Below are 19,031 nucleotides of genomic sequence, written 5' to 3'. Positions count from 1 at the left end.
TCCTTCAGTAGATGTGACGTTTTCTTATTGTACTTCACACAAACTTAATGCATATATAATAAATTTAGATTATTTAGAGAGGCAAGAAAAATGCCAGATTAATTATTTTCAGTATATCAAGTTACTTGACGTGTCTGCATTTTATTACTACAAACCCTCACTGCAATCAATTGCTGTACGATATATACAGGAGTCCACGGAGTCTCATAGATGAGAATCATGTCACTGTCGCATGTCGAGAACGATAGCATTGTATCAAACTCCCTTTCTGAATCGCTCTCTCTCTATATATATAGAGTAGCGCAATTACATCCACAATGTATTGTATCATAAGACCATTGTCAGCCATGAGAAACCCCTATTCATCTTTCTCCACATTTCTATTCGCAACCTCGTTACTTATGTTGGAGCTCCAAGTTATGGCCATTAGCTCATCAGCTCCTCCTCATTGTGGGCCGCCACTCCCGGCGAGTGATGCAGACCAGGTTCAGTTTGCAATGAACTTGGAGTTCTTAGAAGCTGAGTTCTTCCTATACGGAGCTCACGGGGAAGGGCTAGATAAGTTCGCCCCATATCTGACTAAGGGCGGCCCGCCTCCGGTAGGTGGACGGAAGGCGAACCTTGACCCACTTGGTTTTAAGATCATCGAGGAGTTTGCTTATCAGGAAATTGGCCACCTCAGGTGAATCATTTATACTAATGGTCATTAGCATGTAGTTTAACCAGCTTATATTCCGGATCAATAAAATATAAGTCGTAGTTGTATATAATTTCTACGTCTTGTAGGGCAATCTATACAAGAGTCGGTGGAATACCAAGGCCTCTGCTCGATATAAGTAAAGAAAACTTCGCAAAGCTATTCGATCAAGCAGTAGGTTACAAACTGGTCCCTCCATTCGACCCTTACGCGAACACGATCAACTATCTCTTGGCAACGTATGTGATTCCTTATGTTGGACTCGTTAGCTATGTCGGAACCGCGCCTTATCTCCACAACTTCACCACCAAAGCCGTAAGCGCATGATCTCTCTACTTTGCTAGATCCGCAATTGCTAGTTAATTCACCACTAACACACATGTCCGGAAAATGTGTTTGCATAGTTGGTGGCGGGTCTATTGGGTGTGGAGTCAGGACAGGACGCAGTAACGAGGACATTCCTCTACGAGCGGAAGGACTTGAAGGTGCTGCCCTACAACCTGACTGTGGCTGAGCTCACCGACAAGATGTCCAAGCTGCGGAACCGGCTTGCAATGTGTGGGATCAAGGATGAAGGTCTGATCGTGCCGCGAGAGCTCGGGGCAGAGGGCCTGATCGAAACCAACATCCTGTCTGCGGACGACTACTCACTGTCTTACGCCAGAACTCCGCAGGAGACCCTGAGGACGGTGTATGACACCGGGGACGAGCACGTGCCTGGTGGGTTCTATCCGCATGGTGCCAATGGAAGGATTGCCAGGATGCTTCTTAAGAATAAAGATTAGTCTGCGGTCAATAACTCGTAAAGAAAATAGATGCGAGAATTCAATAATTATGTAATCGTCAGTTTCCGCTGGGCGGTCCGCCGTGATATCGAGTGAATAATTGTTCTAATTTTCTTTTTCCGAGTTCTAGTTTGTTACGTCTCATCAAGAAGGGGAAAGAAAAGTTTGCTATGAAAGAGAAGGATGCGCAAGGAAGGTATTAAATACAATGTTTAATAGTGTCTCTTTCGGTGTACATTGATATTCAACTAATATGATTAATTTAATTCGAGTCAGATTGGCCACTGACGGGTAAAACTCTCTCAATCAATTAATAGTCCCTCTTTGAAGAATACGCCAAAGTTCATGTAGCAATATGATTTGGTTCAAGCGTTTCAACACTTTTTCCGTATAAGCAAGGTATTGGTTTCGAGTCATTGTGAATACAGAAAATTTATATTGGGCTCCTTAGTGGGCCCACCGGACTTGAATTAATCGAGACTCAATTGAACTTATGGATATCAAAGTTCACACCGAAAAAAAGAAATCGACTAGAAAAGGATTTATCGGGTCGTAACAAACCAGATATTGCAACAAATATATGATCAAATCACCAACATGAGTGCTGTGAAAACAACGTTGTTTCTCGAAGAATATCCACAACAAGAAATTTAAGGAATGAGGATGGCAAAATCATTCTCAATTTCATCCCTATTCCACCTATAGAGACGGAATAGAGATGAATTTCGTGCCGTAGATAATTTTAGTGTTGCAAATTAATTGACATGGACAATTTTGCCACTATGTATTGAGACGGAATTGGAATTGAACTTTGCAGACGGGTCAAAACTGTTCATAATTAAATAGAGATAGAATGTGGATGAACTTTTCCGTCTCTATGGTATTCAGATGTTGGTCTACATGTCCGTCTCAATAGGGCTATAAAGACGGAAATTCCCGTCCCTATTCCTAATATTTCTTGTAGTGCCAAACAGACTTAATTATAGGATCGTGGAGAGTGAAAGCTGGACGCTCTGGCCGTACGAGGACGACCCTTTCCATGGCTAGACGTGTGACTCTCGTTAAATCTGTTCTTACAAATATGTATTAAGCTGCTATACAAGTTAATCTATTACACGTATTAGAGTAGGTCATAACAAACCAGACATGGCAACAAGCGTACGATCATTTTTTTCCCCAGTGGACACCACTTGGTATTCAGCCATCTAATGGATCCCACTAATTCAGATTCAAGTCTACTCGACTCACTAAATAGATAAAAAATTTTCAAATTTTCAATCAGGCATGGATTATTTTTTTATTTACTAAACTTAAATTCGGGACCTAACTTAAAAAGGACAAGCAACTGAATAAGTCCACCTTGGCGTTGACTAAATCAATTTTTTTGTCTGTGAACCGAATCATAAATAAACAAGCAGCGATCCCGGAGCTACTGGTTCTTGTCAGTAGGTATCTCACAGTGTGATATATATGGCTTCTGTAGAGCTAAAAAACTAAAAGGACCAAAAAGAAAAATCAATCAAACATAGAGGATCAAAAGTATATATACTTATCCCAAATGATTAGGCAATGAGTTATGATCAAACTAGGAAATAATCCACGCGACGCCGTACTATCAGAAGATTCTGTCAATCATACCGTTATTACATGTATTCAAGTTATAATAAGTGCGTCTATTTTTAGATTATGAATAACCCAATTATTAAATAACTAAACTCTTTTAGATTTTATGAATGAGCATATTGAATAATACATGCCAAAAAAAACGAACACTTATTTCGAAGCATAAAATTTAATTCCACTCTCTCTTTTAAAATAACCATGTTATCAATCATATATATTAAAATAATTTTTAAATTTTAATCATACAGTGATCTCATAAGTTCTATGAATTCTTATAAACTCGAAAATGTATATATTAGTTGGTATTTGTTTAAGAGTTAATTAAATTAAGATTTTTTATTGTTTAATAGTTGTCATGTTAAAAGAATGTCACGAGTGTAAGTTTTACATATATATTTATATATTTTTTATAGTAGTGTTTAAACTATTGTGGAAATTAGTTTGATCTTTTTCCTTGTTTGGATTAATGCGTGCAAGTAAGACAAATGAGGCATAACTGGTGCCTTCATTTTGCGTCCAGGGAGTTTTCTAGCACAAGAGGTTGTCCATATGGAGATTGCTAGAAGATTCAGCAAGCAAATCGTCACAACTTGGTAATTTTCATACTATTGGCTAGGTGATAGATTTTGTTTCCTAGTTTCGCTAGCTGTTTGGACAGCACGAATTTTATTGCTTTATGTCATTTATTTCCTTAGAATAAGGCCGAGATATGCTCTTTAGAGTCCGCCCTACAAGACTAGACGGTGCCATTTGTTGTATACCTCCGACATCAATCACAAAACGGTTACGTGCCACGTACCTTTATCTTTATCTTTACTTTATCGCACCGCACTTCAATATCTATCTTTTCATGCCCCCTTTCAATACAATGCAATAGCCTTCCGAGGCACTCCCGCTGACGGCATATCCCTTCTACCCTACTTGGTTCCTGATCAAGGAAGTTGCCATGAGCTAAGGTTCCGGCCTCAACTCGTCCTTTTCGCCTAATCTAGTTGGACCTAGTGCTTCATTCAACTTCCGGCTAATTCGACCGTGAAACCACACAACTATCTCACGAGCCAATCCCGTCTGTGTGCTCACTAAAGACCAGCTTCTAGCTGTCTCTCTCGGTGTCATCTTATTGGTAGCACTCACTTGTATTTGGGGAGAATCTTAGTTGCCAAATCCTCGGGCTGCATAATCGTCTGAATGTCATTGTCAACCACTCCAACGACATCTCTCCTAAACCCAATTATCGACTAAACCTACAGACCTCTCTAACACGGTGAGAACGGTTGGTGGTTTCGCTACCAATCATTCGGACTGCGTCCTGGCACGCCTAGCAACACCCTAATCTCATGAGAGATTCAACTAGCTGGCGTCGAAAGTGGGATTGTGTGATTCTACGCGAAACAACTTTTGGCACACTTGGTGGGACTCCATCGAAGTAATGCTAACACCGACATGAACGACTACAGTTATTCATCGTCGCCATCGACTAGCAAATCGTCGTCGTCAAAATTTTATGATTATAATCCATCAATCAGCTATTCGCCATTGATCCCATCGACGGACTATTCGACGTCGTCTACATATTACAGGCCTCCACAGCAACAAGCGGCCAATATTCTAACGCAGCCAACCAGTCACCTAACACTCTCGGCTGGTCATCCAATGCAACTAGTTATTCATCCACAGTCGGCTAGCTATTCATCACAGCCAACAATTTACTCGCAGCTGGCTAGTTGTTCCACGTAGCCAGTTGTTCATTCACAGCTGGCTAGCTACGCAACACCTCTTGCATCGCAATATCCTAATGCGGATTAGACACACGCCCAAATGTTTGTTGACGAATTTATGCCCAGCGTGATCGTAGCTCTTCAGCATAACAGAGTACAGCTTTCGGCTAATGAAGACGCCGAAATTTCGTCACCAGCTAAAAAGCTAGTTCAATTTCTACTGCAACATCGGCCGACATGTGGGTTCGCAGCTAACATAGTAACTGAGTTAAATGCGCATTTTCAGCGAGCCAGGATACAGTTCTCAGCTAGCCTACGAGCAGAGTTGTTGTCACTAGCTAGTCAGCTAATTCAGCTTGTTCAACAATAACCCACATTGTAACTAGAATCGGTTGAACCAACGGCACTTTAACAACAGGCACAACCAGTGCCGGTTATTATGCAAAAGCAACCATAATGTGTGTCAGTGGTTCCAAACAAACAACCTGTGCAGCTAGTCCAAGAAGCTTTAACTCTCCACGGGTCGCCCACACAATCAGACTATGCTCTCGAGCAAAGGTAGAAAGGGCAGTGAACTCCACGTGTAACGAGCGGCCAATGAAACATCAATTTTCTCCAATCAGCCACGAGCAAGGGATGGCATAGGCTGACTCTTTTTATTCAATCGTGCACCTGTCTTCTCTATTTTCTCTTCGGCCATGCACTTATATATATATGCCAATTAGTCCTTAGGATTATTTAGCAATAATTCGTAATTAATTACAATTCGCAAATAAGTCCCAATAACTTGAGTAGTTTCTAAAACCATTCGTGAATTATCTCATAACTCACAGTAGTCCCAAAAGCGAAAAATTGTTATACACTTACTAATATATAGTAACTTTCCATTTAAGGACACTATAATATCGAATATGATAATTTCTTAAACAAGTCCACCTCAATGTTGGATTTGACTTCGGGATGTGCTAGCACTTCTGCAACTGCATTGCAAGTCTAATCCAATAATTGATTACTAATTAACTACCTTAATTAGAATCAACTAGTTCTTTGCTCAAACACGTTATATTGTGTGTGACTAACTAAGTTCATCACTAAATGGCAATGAGACTATAATGTCAACCACCTTGACATTATCAGAAACTCCTTTCCATAACCAAAAACACAATTTCCAAAATACCCTTGGCTCCCAAAGATTATGAGTGACACCTAACAACATATCGTGATAATATAAATAATGACGAATGTACAATTATGACATTTTGATGAACCTGTGACCATATATGCCATGTATTCAAGTCCTTTCATTACAGATCTTCATCTAGCCATGAATATAGTTTATTTCAAACCCTATAGGAACCTCTGAGTTTCTATTTATAGATCGATAGAACTTAAACTAGAAACTCTTTTCTATTTAAGTCCATTCACCTTGGCTAAGGATTTCCTGATCTAGAATAGAACTGAAACCCATAGGATATTTTCATGTTTATTTAAGTCAATGAAACCCATCTCGACTGGACACTTACCTTCATACACAACCAACTAAGACCACCGTCTGCCGGATACCCATGCTTGGCACAAGTATATAAGTAAGAGCAAATCCTAACTACTCATGTATGAAATAACTGTGCCATCACGGGTCTAAGGACTATATGAACTAATACAATCTAAATAATATTTATTGATAACAGTAAAGCACCACGTGAGTATTATCTGCGCGTTATAGTTCGACTCACTTATCTCTACAAGTGTCCACATGTTTGTCTCAATATTAGATATCGAATATTATGAGACACACTACTCCATCTTTATTAGTATCTCTATAATAATCATGGATACAGACAAAGGTGATGATGTATTTGGAATGATAGTGTCCAACTAAGATTCCTATGACCACGAATAGTTTAAAGAAGCTTGTACCATAATACTCCGTAACTCATATTCTCAACTCTTTGAGAATGAAGTATCTTTCAAGTATCATAAATATAAATGATTTATGAATAATAGAATAAATATCATTGTACTAAATAGCTCTAAATGACGTCAGCTCTGAGCGAGGTCACCAGGGGGGAGTGGCCGACCGGCAGAGCCTGCCCCTCCCCTAATTTCTCTCGATTCTTTTTTTTTTCTACTTTTAAATATTTTTGTTTTGATTTAAATTGAAAAATTAAAAAATTAATTTTTTTATTCTAGTTGTGACATTGGTAGAGTTAACAGAAAATGTAACTGCAGGATCAAAGTGACAAAAACGCGAAAGATTGAGGACAAGAATAGCAAAAATAAAGGTTTAAGGCTAAACTAACAAAGCGTAAAAGATTGAGGACTTAAAAGTATGTTTTCCCTTGACTAATAATTTCTTCTTCTTCTTTTTTGGTTTGATAAGTAGTCATGCTGATTGAAATAACGTTACTCAGCAAAAAAATGATTGAAATTACATTATTTTGCAGATTATTTTTGGGTGCATGAAGTGACAATTAAAGTATTCACATGAGCAAACACTCAACAACTTCTACATAATATAAAATTTTTCGATACATAAAATAATACAAAAATGCTAAAGATTTTCTTAATTCAAAATTTCACCCACATCTACTAAATAGCTCTTCAATATTTTGTAACAACAACTTTGTCATTGTAAGTGGGATTTTGAATTAGAAGAAATTTTAAGTTAATTATTATTAGAATATAGCAACACTCAATAATAATAAATAAAGGGCACATTGAGTAGCTAGACCTTCGCAACTGACACTTTTAATTAAGATGGCTACATCATCGGGAAAACTTTCCTATCAAGGCCCCGGTGGTATACAGATACTAGAATTAAGCCCATCTTTCTACAAGTATAACATATCAAATTAACGAGCAGTCAGATCTCACAATCGACAGTTTTAATTGAGATAGCTATGTCATTGAGAAAAATCTCCCGTCAATGCAACATCGATATAACAATACCTGAATTAAGCACGTCTTCCGACAATCATAACATGACATATATGTAAACTATTACTTTGAGAGGATCGCACCTCACGACGAACTTTTACGCACGATTCTCTTGCAGTTATAACATACCACACCTTCATACCTCAGGGTGGACTATAGAGGTGAGGAGACGACGCCCAAATCTCGAGATTCTAGGTGACCAACTCAAGTAGGGGTGCAAGTAAAAAATCGAAAACCCGAGAACCGACCCAACCTAACGATTCTCTGAAAACCATTTTTTTTAATTCCGGGGGGGGGGGGGGGGGGGGGGGGGGGGGGGGGGGGGGGGCCCTCTTATCGGTTTTGGGGAGAGCCCCAATGCGGACCCGAACCGACCCGAATTATATATATATATATATATATAAGAATTGAATTGTGTGTTTTTTATTTAACGAATTGAATTGATCGTTGATCAGACTGTGTGTTGAAGTCGTGGAGTTGCAGCGGAATATTGGAAAACGGAAATTGTAGTTTCGCTTTATTTGAAATTTGTTGAACTTTGATTAAGGAAATGTAAGTTCGTTGTTTTGCTTTTCTTGTCTTTTTTTTTTTTTAAAAGAATTCAAGATAGCCGGGGAGTCGACCCGGATAACCCGACTCACAAGCGATCGATTTCCTAGATAATTCTGGTTCGTTTTAGGTGGGTATTATCCCTGAGCCGAGCTGACCCGAGAATTTGATGCATCAACCCGAATTAGAAAAACTCGAACCAACCGGACCCATTTTCACGTTAGTCAAGTCGTTACCACTGTCGCGGAGCCCCGACCGATGGTTTGCCATTTCTATGTTTCTCTTGAAATTACAAAAACAAAACTTGGACCAAACCGACTCTGAAAATACCCAAAAACAAATTCGTCATGTCCGGCCCATATTAACCATATGGCCCATATATAATAAGCCAGCCTCGTCGTAGTCGTCCCCTTAAACCCTTCATTCTATTCTAGGGTTTGTTCCCTCCGCCGGAAGCTCAGTGTCACTGCTTTGGCGGTGCGCCCTCTCTCTCTCTTTCTTTCTATCGTTCTCTTCCACCTCTGCAATTGCAGCTGCTCGTTCTGCTGCCGCCGCCTCTCTATTACTGCCCAGGTGAACAACTTTATAGGCTTTCGCTAGTCTGTAGTTCTTCTTGACCTGCCCTACTAGCTAGCTGAACGATTTGATTGATTTCGCAATTTAATTGTCCGGGACGTGACGGTGAATCCCAATCCAAGCAAAGGAAGAGCTTCAATTTTCAGTTAATTGATTCTGTCGCGCAGCCTGGAATCAGCGCATGATTGATCGAGTGTGGAAAATTGCAGCTTTTCCATCGCATGTGGATTATCCTCTGTTTGAAGTTGATTTTTTTTTTTGCCTTTCTTGTTTGTCTGGGGAAATGTGAAAATTCATTTGGTTATTGTCTTCCCTTTGATTGTTGCGAGATGTGTAGGATAATGAATAACCTTGAAAATGGATTTGTTATCGCGATGGGCTATTTTATTGAGTTTGCACAATTTTGACTCTTTATCTATTGCGTGCTTCAGAGTTGCTTAAAGATGGTGCAGTACAATTTTAAGAAGATTACTGTGGTTCCCCCCGGGAAGGACTTCATCGATATTATCCTCTCCCGTACCCAGAGGCAGACTCCTACTGTCGTTCATAAGGGATATGCTATATCACGTCTCCGTCAGTTCTACATGCGTAAGGTCAAGTACACTCAGCAGAATTTCCATGAGAAGCTGTCTACCATCATTGAGGAGTTCCCCAGACTGGACGACATCCATCCTTTTTACGGGGATCTCCTTCATGTGCTGTATAACAAGGACCACTACAAGCTTGCTCTTGGGCAAGTCAACACTGCGAGGAACCTTATTAGCAAGATTGCCAAAGACTATGTGAAGCTGTTGAAGTACGGTGATTCTCTGTATCGGTGCAAGTCCCTGAAAGTTGCTGCCCTTGGAAGAATGTGTACGGTGATTAAGAGGATCGGCCCTAGTTTGGCTTACCTCGAGCAGATCAGGCAGCACATGGCTAGGTTGCCTTCCATTGACCCTAATACTCGGACGGTCTTGATCTGTGGGTACCCGAATGTTGGGAAGAGCTCCTTCATTAACAAGATAACCCGGGCTGATGTGGACGTGCAACCTTATGCTTTTACGACGAAGTCGCTCTTTGTGGGTCATACCGACTATAAGTATCTTCGTTACCAAGTGATTGATACTCCTGGAATTCTGGACCGCCCATTTGAAGACCGTAACATAATTGAGATGTGCAGCATTACAGCTCTAGCTCACCTCCGCGCCGCAGTTTTGTTCTTCCTGGACGTATCAGGTTCTTGTGGATATAGCATTGCTCAACAGGCAGCGCTCTTTCACAGTATCAAATCCCTGTTTATGAATAAGCCCTTGATCATTGTCTGCAATAAAACTGATTTACAGCCGCTGGAGGGTATATCAGAGGAAGATATGAAGTTGGTCATGGAGATGAAGGCTGAAGCCATGAAAACTGTGTTGGGTCAGGGTGGAGAGCCCACAAATGATGAGGGGGTTCTCCTGACTATGAGCACGTTGACGGAGGATGGTGTGATTGCTGTGAAGAATGCCGCCTGCGAAAGGTTGTTGAATCAGAGGGTTGAAATAAAGATGAAATCCAAAAAGATCAATGACTGTCTAAATCGGTTTCATGTTGCGTTACCAAAGCCACGTGACCAAAAGGAGAGGCCGCCTTGCATTCCACAGGCAGTCATGGAAGCTAGAGCAAAGGAAGCAGCAGAGAAGGAAAAGAGGAAGACCGAGAAGGACATAGAGAACGAGAATGGCGGTGCTGGTGTATACTCTGCTAGTCTCAAGAAGCACTATATCCTGTCGAATGAAGAGTGGAAGGAGGATATCATGCCTGAGATTCTCGATGGGCATAATGTCGCTGACTTCATTGATCCCGACATACTGCTGAGGCTGGAAGAGCTGGAGAGGGAAGAAGGGCTGAGGCAGGCGGTGGAGGAAGATGATGATTTTGAGATGGACGGGAAGGAGTTGACTTCAGAGGAGCAAGAAGCATTGGCTGAGATCCGGAAGAAGAAGAGCTTACTCATTCAGCAGCATCGGATCAAGAAGAGCACAGCTGAAAGCAGGCCCATTGTGCCGAGGAAGTTCGATAAGAACAAGGAGTTCACAACGAAGAGAATGGGAAGACAGCTCTCTGTATTGGGGCTCGATCCCAGTTTGGCTATTAATCGTGCCCGCAGTAGGTCTCTCTCTAGGAAGGGTCGTAAGAGGGAGAGATCCCCAGCCTATGATGGTGGTGATGCTATGGATGTTGATGTGGACACACCCAAGAAGAAGCTGCGAGCAAGGTCCAGGTCTCTGTCACTGTCTAGGTCAAGGTCGAGGCCACCAAGTGAAGTCACTCCAGGTGAGGGCTTCAAGGACTCCGCTCAGAAGGTCAAGGCAATTAAACTTGGCAAGAAATCTGTCAAGATGAGGAACAAGGATGCACGTCGTGGAGAGGCTGATAGAGTTATCCCGTCTCTCAAGCCTAAACACTTGTTCTCTGGGAAACGCTCCATTGGGAAAACCCAGAGACGCTAGAGCATTACTGGTACATTTTTAATTTGAAGTTCTATCTATAAATTTCGATCAATTCAAGTTACTTTTGAGTGCTTCGTGATGGTACAATATTATTACTGTGCGACGATTATTAAGTTATGTGGGTCAACTCCTATATTGTTTTCCTCCCAGGGAATGGACGGGGGAGTAATAATGATGTGCTGCAATCTTCTAGACAACTTCCGAAGTTTGCAAGATCATATGGAGGGTCATCGAGTATCAGGTTCTTTATCAGGAGATTCATGGTGGCAGCTTCTAAAGAAGCTGGGAATGCATTTTGGTCTGATAAGTTCACATTTACCAGTTTTAGCTTGCCTGGATATATGTTGTTCTGGCAGTTTTGATAGCAGTGTCGGTTTACTTGTTTTGTGTTTTTTATGATATGATATGAGCCTTTTTGGTACATGGAGGAGACTTAGCCTCTTGTACTTGTTACAAGGCATGTCAGTACTAATTGGGTCTTTGGGGAATTAAATGGTTCATTCGTTAGAATATGTATCTCGTAATGTCTTTTCTTTAGACCCCTCGATCCCTTTCCTTTAGACCCTTCATTTCACTCCAACAGCAGAATCGCATCATACGATCAGGTCGATGCAGACGAAATGGCTGCATTTCTATAGTAGAGTACCGAAACAAAGTTTTAGGCAATATCGCTTATTCTATTGGATTCTACCGGCGGTTCATGTACGAAATGATGGATGTAATCCTTCATGGATCATAGGAAAGATTGTGAGTTCACCATCAGTTTGGTCCTGATAAAATATCGGAGCCAATCCGTTTGGTCCCTGACGGATCATTCCATCTTAGTCCAATTCTCATCCAGCTGTCGTCTGCACGTGCGGAAAATCAATGTGGAGCCTACATGGAGAGGATGACGTTAACAACACCTTTTGTGTTAACCTTTTATTCTGTTCCAATCACTGTTAACACCTTTTATACAAACCTTTTAGGGTTAATTATATCAGGGAATCAAAATGTTTCAAAAATGTAATATTTTGATACCGAAAAAAAAGAGTAACAACTGAGTACGCAAAGTTGAAAAATATTTCAATCAAATGCATTTTGACCTTTTCGATTGACGCCGTTAGCAAAATGTTGGTGTGATAATTGACGTGCAACGAACATTCAATCTAGCCTAAAATTTAAAATAAATTTTTCAATTTTTAAAATTTGAATAATAAAAATTAAAAAGAAAAAATAATGATCGAGAGATTTCCCTCCATCGGTGGAGGGAGATCTCTCGATAGATTGGGCATCACTACCACCCCCCCCCCCCCCCCCCCCCCCCAAATCCGAGCCGAGGTCACCGGTGTACTCTGAGTCCGCCGGTAACCTCGATCAGGGGTTGGGATAGCCAGCAGGGGCGCCCCATCCTGATTTTGGGCTCCTCAATTTTATTTTATTTTTTCATTTGTGTGTGTATGTATCCCCCCCAAATCCGAGCCGAGGTCACCGGTGTACTCTGAGTCCGCCGGTAACCTCGATCAGGGGTTGGGATAGCCGGCAGGGGCGCCCCATCCTGATTTTGGGCTCCTCAATTTTATTTTATTTTTTCATTTGTGTGTGTATGTATTGTATGGTACCCATCATTGGAGCTTCCAAATTCCACTGACTCATGTGATTAATTTGCTTCCATTGAATTGAATTCTGGTTATGGACATCGAGAGATCGTCCCTCTGCAGTTGCGTGGTGAACTTCTTGCTGAAAGAGAACTACTTCCTCACCGCATTCGAGCTCCTCCACAAGCTCCTTGACGATGGCTGCAATGGTCACGCCATTTGCCTCAAGGAGTTCTTCTCCGATCCAGCTCATTTCCCTCGCGATCAGATTTCTCGCTTCAACTCTCGCAGATAACCTTGATCGTGGGGTGTGTCCCCTTCAAACCTCCAGCTTCCTCCTTGTCATAAAGACCAAGATCGGGGAGAGGATGGAGGCGTCTTTGGTGGCCACCCCCCTCGACAGAGTTTTATAGCGGGAGGTCGCCGGTGGGTTAGACCCTGTCGACGGCCCTTCACCGTTGCCGGAGACGGTTCACGAGGGGAGAGAGTTCTATGAGAGAATTTTTTTTAAAAAAGGTCTTTTTTAATTTTTTATTATATTATTATTTATCATTTTTATTTTCATTTTATTTTATTTTTCCATGCCACTATTTGCCAACAGGATTAGTATAAAATTGACAGTTTATTTCATTGAAACATTTTTAAGTTTCGTGTACTCGGTTGTCACGTTTTGTTCTTTTTGTACCGAAAGGTTACATTTCTAAAATATTTTGCACCCCTGGTGTAATTAACCTAACTTTTTACTTTGTTCCCAATCACAGAATGGCGTGGTCTTTTTACCTCTTCCATGCCCAAAATAAACCCGAAATGAGGTTTTGGGATTCCTATAATAAAAATAATAATAATTTTTCTTAATAAAAGGGTCGAGAAGGAAAGCTCGATTCCAGCATTGCTCGACAGGCAGCACTCTTTCGCAGTATCAAATCTCATTTTATGAATAAGCCCTTGGTTGTCGTCTGCAATAAAACTGATTTACAGCCGCTGGAGGGTATATCCGAGGAAGATACGAAGCTGGTCGTGGAGATGAAGGCTGAAGCTGTGAAAACTGTGTTGGGTCAGGGTGGAGAGCCCACAGATGATGAAGGGGGTCCTTCTGACCATGAGCACCTTGACAGAGGATGGAGTGACTGCTGTGAACAATGCAGCCTGCGTTAGGTTGTTGAATCAGAGGGTTGAAATAAAGATGAAATCCAAGAAGATCAACGACTTGTCTGAATCGGTTTCGCGATGCAATACCAAAGCCACGTGACCAGAAGGAGAGGCTGCCTCGCATTCCTCAGGTACTCCAGGAAGCTAGGGCAGAAGGAAGCAGCAGAGAAGGAAAAGAGAAAGACCACGAAGGACATAGAGAACGAGAATGGTGGTGCTGGTGTATACTCTGCTAGTCTGAAGAAGCACTATATCCAGGTGTCTGCATCAGGTTCATCATCAAGAGATACACGGTGGCTGCTTCAAATGAGGTTGGGAACGCATTTTGGTCTGAGGAATCATGTTTATTGGCTTCAGGTTGCCTGAGTATTAATCTTGTTCTGGCAGTTTTGATAGCATTATGGCTTTACTTTGTTTATGTTTTTATGACATGATCAGAGACGAGCCTTTTGTACGTTACAAGGCACTTCAGTATTTATTGGTTCTTTCTCGTTATGTCTTTCCTTTAGACCGCTTGTCTCACTATTAAGTTCAACAATGCATTATCACTTATTGGATGTGATCCTAGATCATTTGGTTGTGAATTCCGATTTGGCAGCTAGGGACATCTCTCTGCACGACTCAATCAATAGTTCAAGTCACACTCCCATAATCCATTCTCTTCGGAGAATTCATTTCACTAGAAGTATAGAATAATTGTAGTAGTGAAATGCTATTGTTCCTCCTTGAGTGATAAAGGATTGATTACAAATATCTACGGAGTATATTCTATAGTAAGCTTTTAGACCGTACAATACAAGGGTTTATAAACAAAAAATTATAATAAAGAATTGAATTTATGAATATAAAATAAAAAAATTAAATTGAGTAATCAATGTAAAATTAAAATATTCATTAATCTCTTTTGTGAATATGCTTATTGTATTAGTGGATAAATGAGGAAAACTAAAATTTTTAAAAACCTTCAAAAAAAAAAGATATACACAATCAAATTGTATCATATTTTCTTTCAAACATAAACTATATAATAAGAGCAAGAAAATATACAGAATCATCTTTTTTTTTTTGGTTGAAACCGCACGATCCACTCAGCTGCTTGAAATCTAAATCCATCATGTGCTTGATAATATGCTCTATTTTATGTAGGTCTTATGGAAATATACCAATTGCACCATACTTAAAAAAGAAAAGTCAAATTATAATTTAAAAATCAATTGGTAGAAATTAGTTACTTTATATTGTAAATATTTTGCCCAATGAGGAGGAAGACCCAAGCCAAGAATGACATAACAATCTCACCACTTGCATATAAACTTATATAGAGATATCTATGACATGCAATTAATTTTAACAATTTAACATGTAATAGCCATAATACTACAAATTTATATATTATTGCTGTTATTATTATTTAATTTCAAACAATATACTAAATTGTGAAGACATTTACTATTATGCCCCATTTATTAGGGTGTAGTCAAGTTTATATATATATATATATATAAATTTATTTATTATTTTATATAAATTTACAATTTTACTCCTATTTATTCTGGCTAGTCAAGTTTATACCATATACAAATTATGGACCAGAAATACTTTCCTCACGTATCATTAGGAAATGCATTGAAATAAATACAACAATAAGAAGAGGTAATTGCAAAAATGTCTAAACTATAAAAACGAGTCAAAGAGGATTATTGGTTCGACGGTAAGCAATAACCATTTACACTAACAATGTGTGTGGGAAGTGGGAATCGAAGTAGATTCCAAGGAAAATTAACTTAAATTTCCTGGACCCACAAGATTCACATGTTTGGTTTGGACATGGGAATCACATTCTCACACTTAACATTCACACTTGAATGGTAATGTAGATACTATAAGGTGGCGTTTGGTTCAGTGTAATCGAGTTGGGAATTTCGAATTCCCACCTAGATTACGCCCTCATTACACTGTCTGGGTGTAATTTCGAGCCTAAGAATTTTATTTGGGCTTTCCTATACCTTATGATCTCAAAATACCAAACTTAAAGTTGGTAATTGGAGATCATTCTTATATAAATTTATATATATATATATATATATATATATATAAGATCAACATGGAAGATTTATTCAGAAACTTAGCCCATGATGGGCTGAAGAGAGTACATGATGTTTAAGAAAACAAAAGAAGACATGAGAAGAAGAAAAGAAAAGGAAAGAGTCTGAAAGAACTCAATCTATGCTTACACTGGAACTTACACACAGAAGGGAGGTTGGGAAATCCGGGTTATGGGAGCCGGATGATTACATATTAGAAGAAAGAAGAAGATAAGAAGAGAGAGTTATCGGCGGATGAGTCCCCCCTCAATGCTGGAAGGAGAGTCCTCTTATAGGCAATGGTGGATGCCTTGTCGCTGTGCAGCTTTACATTGTGCACTCACATGCGGGGTACTGTTGACTCCAGTGGGAAAGAACTGTAGCTACAGTTCCTTTTTTGTCGCAAATAGTGACAGGAGGCTGCTTTATGTCGGGCACCCTCGCCGAAAGGTTTTTTGTCCGTTGTGGTACCACTGTGAGGAGTGGTGGGACGCTTCCGGAAATTGCGCTGATTATGTGGGGCCTAGCCTTTTGAGCCGAAAGGTTTTTGTCCGGTAATGATCCACGTGCTGTTGCAGTGGGCGGACGCTCTCGGATTGTGGAGGCTTGTCAATTGTACCTTTGGGAATCCATTAAAAATTCCTCTTCGAATTTGTCAAGAATTGAATCATGACGAGTGCTGATCCTTGGTTGGATCGGCATGTCGATGAGGGAGATATGAAGGAAAACCCTTTGGGATGTGCCTGAGAACTGGAGAATATGCTCTGGCTATTTACGCCATTGCCATTCATTTACCTGAACCCAAGCTCGCCATTTGCTGATCTGAGTAACAATTTGTCCATCTGCTGGCCAGAACTTTGCCTCTGGGGTGAGAACACTTCTGGAACTTACCGGAGAGATAAAGATGTAATGGATAGCAGGTTGAACTTTTATGGGGGAGATCCACTCTGGTGGAGAGGATTCAATGCTGATGAAGAGGCTGGAAGATCGATGCAAGGACTTTTTGATTAGGTCCCAAGCATTGTTCCCAAAAAGGGAATGATATTATGGCCGATGTTCATCCTCTGGTCTTAAAATCATGGATTTGAGAACTCCGTATTTCAGAAGATCACAAAATTCGAAATGATGTTTATAAAATTTATCCTTTAGAGGGAAAACATAAAAACTTATCCTGGGGATCGAGAATTCCAGGATATGTCTGCAACCATCCATGAGTAAGATGTCAGCTCTTTCAAATGCATCATCCTTATCGTGTTGGTCACAGGGTTGTGGAAAATCATTTTGAAAATTTTTTCTTTCCCAATTCCAAAACCATCCATCAATTCCTTTTTGTGTGCATGCACAGAACTGAAGGAGTCTTTTAAAAAAGGAAATCATGGCAGTAGTAAAATCATGAAGGCTTATCTCAGAAATTTTTAAGACAATGTCTTCAGGAAGTTTTGAAAGATACATGATTTCTCCTGCACGGGGGAAAATGCCACTGAGAGTCACCTCAATGGGTTTTTTAGAAAACATTTTTTTAGTCATATTTCCGATGGGGGGAACTTCTGACTGAGTTATCGATGGAGTTGATGACGACTCCAAAACCTGCTTTAATTTTTCATTTTCTTTTTCAAGAGCGTCTTTTTCTTTGAGGCAGGACTCAGAAAACTCTAAGACTTCTATTCTTTCCGCACAGAGGCTTTCGATTTCTTTTTTGAAGCCTTCATTTTCTTTTTCAGAAATATCTCTCCTTTTTTCGCTCTTTTTTTAATTTTCTCTTCAGAGCATGGTTTTCTCTTTGCATTTCTGCAAAGTGCTCTGTGAAGTTATCGAACTCAACTAACCTGTTCTGGAGGAAAGTATGAGTCTGAGCTTTTTGGAGGGATAGCTCTTGTTGCAGCGAATCGATTTTCAGACAAAGTTCCTGCTGCATGGATGCTTTGCTGTTGCTTTGTTCTTCCATGTGGAGAACCAAAGCATTTATGGATTCCTCACCCTTTTGAGGATTCTTTATGGAAGACCATAAATTATCCAAGATGAGTTGTTGCCCATGGTCAGGCCGCCAAGCCGTGAGGCTGGACTTTATGCAGAATCGTTTTTTTTTTTTAGGCAGATCCTGAAGTTTATGTGTTTTGCTCCTAGAGGAGGAGCCTTTGCAAACCTGGTCAGACCAGGGGACATCCATGTTCCTGTAGGAAAACATGATCAGGGATTATGGCATGTTTATATCAAGATTTATGGGAATTGGCTCCTGGAACAGATAATGGCCAATGACTAGCTCATAATCCTCCCGGGTTTTTAAAGTGGAGTTAATATGTAAAAAACATGTTTTTTTATCGCAAGGAGGGACTCTCTTGCAATGCCTGTTGAAATGAGCACACAACACATCAGACACAGGATGATCGATGAGGGCACATATATTATGGATATATGACGTATAAATACGATCCATAGAGTCTGTTTCCCCGTCCTGTATATTATTTTGTATTTCCTCAAGACTGTCGTCTTGCAACAGTTCAAACAGCCAATGGTGTAACCACTCTTGAGCAGATTCCACGGCCATTTCCTGCATAAGATGCATTAGTCTATCTTGTAAACACATTTATCGGAGATGAAATGGAATTTTATTTTGTTTCCAAGCTTGTGCGTCTCAATGCCAGATGAAGTGACAAGAAACGGTTTTAAAAGCTGGATGAATGGGGTTCCTAGTATAACCTTATGACTAAGGCTTTTCACTAGGAGAAATGAAGTTCTGTACCGGACTCTATTCTGTTCAACTTCTACTTCACTCAACTTGTACTGGATGTCGAGCTTAGTACCACTGACCGAAGAAAGTGATTCAGTTGTTTTTTCATAGAATCTGGCAGGGATGAGTTGTTC

At 40.3% G+C, this 19,031-nt stretch overlaps 2 protein-coding genes across 2 annotated transcripts; both read left to right on the top strand.

Moving 5' to 3' along the window:
• Positions 1 to 244: 244 nt before the first annotated feature.
• Positions 245 to 1,707, top strand: LOC116210035 (desiccation-related protein PCC13-62-like). The gene is made up of 3 exons (XM_031543828.1): positions 245 to 682; positions 787 to 1,012; positions 1,102 to 1,707. Exons 1-3 carry the CDS (start codon positions 318 to 320, stop codon positions 1,480 to 1,482), a joined length of 972 nt encoding a protein of 323 aa, XP_031399688.1. The 5' UTR covers positions 245 to 317; the 3' UTR covers positions 1,483 to 1,707.
• A 7,007-nt stretch (positions 1,708 to 8,714) lies between these two features.
• LOC116211177 (nucleolar GTP-binding protein 1-like) lies at positions 8,715 to 11,875 on the top strand. The gene is made up of 3 exons (XM_031545426.1): positions 8,715 to 8,882; positions 9,317 to 11,369; positions 11,510 to 11,875. Exon 2 carries the CDS (start codon positions 9,329 to 9,331, stop codon positions 11,357 to 11,359), a length of 2,031 nt encoding a protein of 676 aa, XP_031401286.1. The 5' UTR covers positions 8,715 to 8,882; positions 9,317 to 9,328; the 3' UTR covers positions 11,360 to 11,369; positions 11,510 to 11,875.
• Positions 11,876 to 19,031: the final 7,156 nt, after the last annotated feature.

Source organism: Punica granatum, chromosome 6 (assembly GCF_007655135.1).
Source record: "Punica granatum isolate Tunisia-2019 chromosome 6, ASM765513v2, whole genome shotgun sequence".
In the NCBI taxonomy this organism is placed as follows: Eukaryota; Viridiplantae; Streptophyta; class Magnoliopsida; order Myrtales; family Lythraceae; genus Punica; species Punica granatum.
Note: the sequence above shows the minus strand (reverse complement) of the source record. Positions and strands in the feature narration are given on the sequence as shown.